Source organism: Apaloderma vittatum, unplaced genomic scaffold (genome assembly GCF_000703405.1).
Source record: "Apaloderma vittatum isolate BGI_N311 unplaced genomic scaffold, ASM70340v1 scaffold30371, whole genome shotgun sequence".
Lineage (NCBI taxonomy): Eukaryota > Metazoa > Chordata > Aves > Trogoniformes > Trogonidae > Apaloderma > Apaloderma vittatum.
Window position 1 is genome coordinate 1,959 of NW_009701246.1, and position 1,032 is coordinate 2,990.

A 1,032-nucleotide genomic window follows, 5' to 3' on the forward strand; every position below is an offset into this window, starting at 1 on the left:
GCACATCCTCAAGCACCGGGCGCTTTTTGCAGGTAAAGTCCACCTCTCACCTGCCCACCCAGTGGGTGCTCACCATGGTGGGTGCCCTTCATGCCCCTTTCCCCCCGCCACACACAGAGACCTTTGGTGCCATCCTGACCTCGTCGGACCCCATGCACCTGGGTGCTGGGGGCATGGCCATGCTGACACTGAGCGACACTGAGAACAACCTGCACTTCATCCTCATGGCACGGGGGCTGCTGGAGCCTGGAGCTGGGGGTGAGGGTGGGCACGGGCACTCCATGGGGCCTGGTGCTGCCTGGGGTGGCTGCGTAGGGCTGGGGAGGGCATGGTGTGTACGTAGCTTGGGATACATGGGTCAGTATCTGTAGGGTGAGGGTGGGTTCATGGGCTTGGGGTAGGGCTTAGGGTGGGTACAGGGGCTGTGCATGGTGAGGGGGTTGTTGAGGTGTACGTAGAAGTTGTTGCATGATTTGGGGTGTGCATGGGTGGGGGAGTGTGGTCCCCCATGGGGGAGATGGGGCCACTGGGGGATGTATGGGCTGTAGGAGTCAGCGTGCAAAAGAATGGTTTTGGATGAGGGTTGTGCAAGGATTCAGGGCTTGCAGAGGGGGATGGTGTGGGTCACAGTGTGTGCGGGGATCCAGGTGTGCAGGACAGGACAAGCAGCTGGCAAGAAAGCCAGGGATTGGGTGAAAGAGTTTTGGGGTGGTGGGCACAGAGAGGTGGGTTTAGGGAGCAGAGGGACAGTGATTGCAGGCCCTTGTCCAGCAAGTCCAACCCCCTGTGTCATCGCCAGAATCTTCCTGGGTCCCACTGCGGGTCTGCATCCTGCACGAGGGCCAGACGCTGCGGGAGATCCGCGCCAACATCACTGCAGAGGTAAAATCATCTGCTCCCCTGCGTGCTCCAGCAGCTGCAATGCCTGCCCATGCTGGGGCTGACCCGTGGCACTGTGCCCCCCTCCTCATCCTCGGCAGGATCCTGACTTCGCAGAGGGGCTGGGTGGGCTGTTTGCTCAACGACTGCAGG

The 1,032-nt window shown here is 61.2% G+C and overlaps 1 protein-coding gene across 1 annotated transcript in view; it reads left to right on the forward strand.

Annotated features, from left to right (window-relative positions):
* Positions 1 to 1,032, forward strand: part of CHRD (chordin) — a gene marked incomplete at its 3' end in the record, with an annotated part of 3,016 nt that overhangs the window by 1,498 nt on the left and 486 nt on the right. The window contains exons 4-6 of the mRNA XM_009879091.1: positions 63 to 258; positions 800 to 882; positions 981 to 1,005. Of these exons, the coding sequence (XP_009877393.1) occupies positions 63 to 258; positions 800 to 882; positions 981 to 1,005 (304 nt within the window). The remainder of the gene's footprint in view (positions 1 to 62; positions 259 to 799; positions 883 to 980; positions 1,006 to 1,032) is intronic.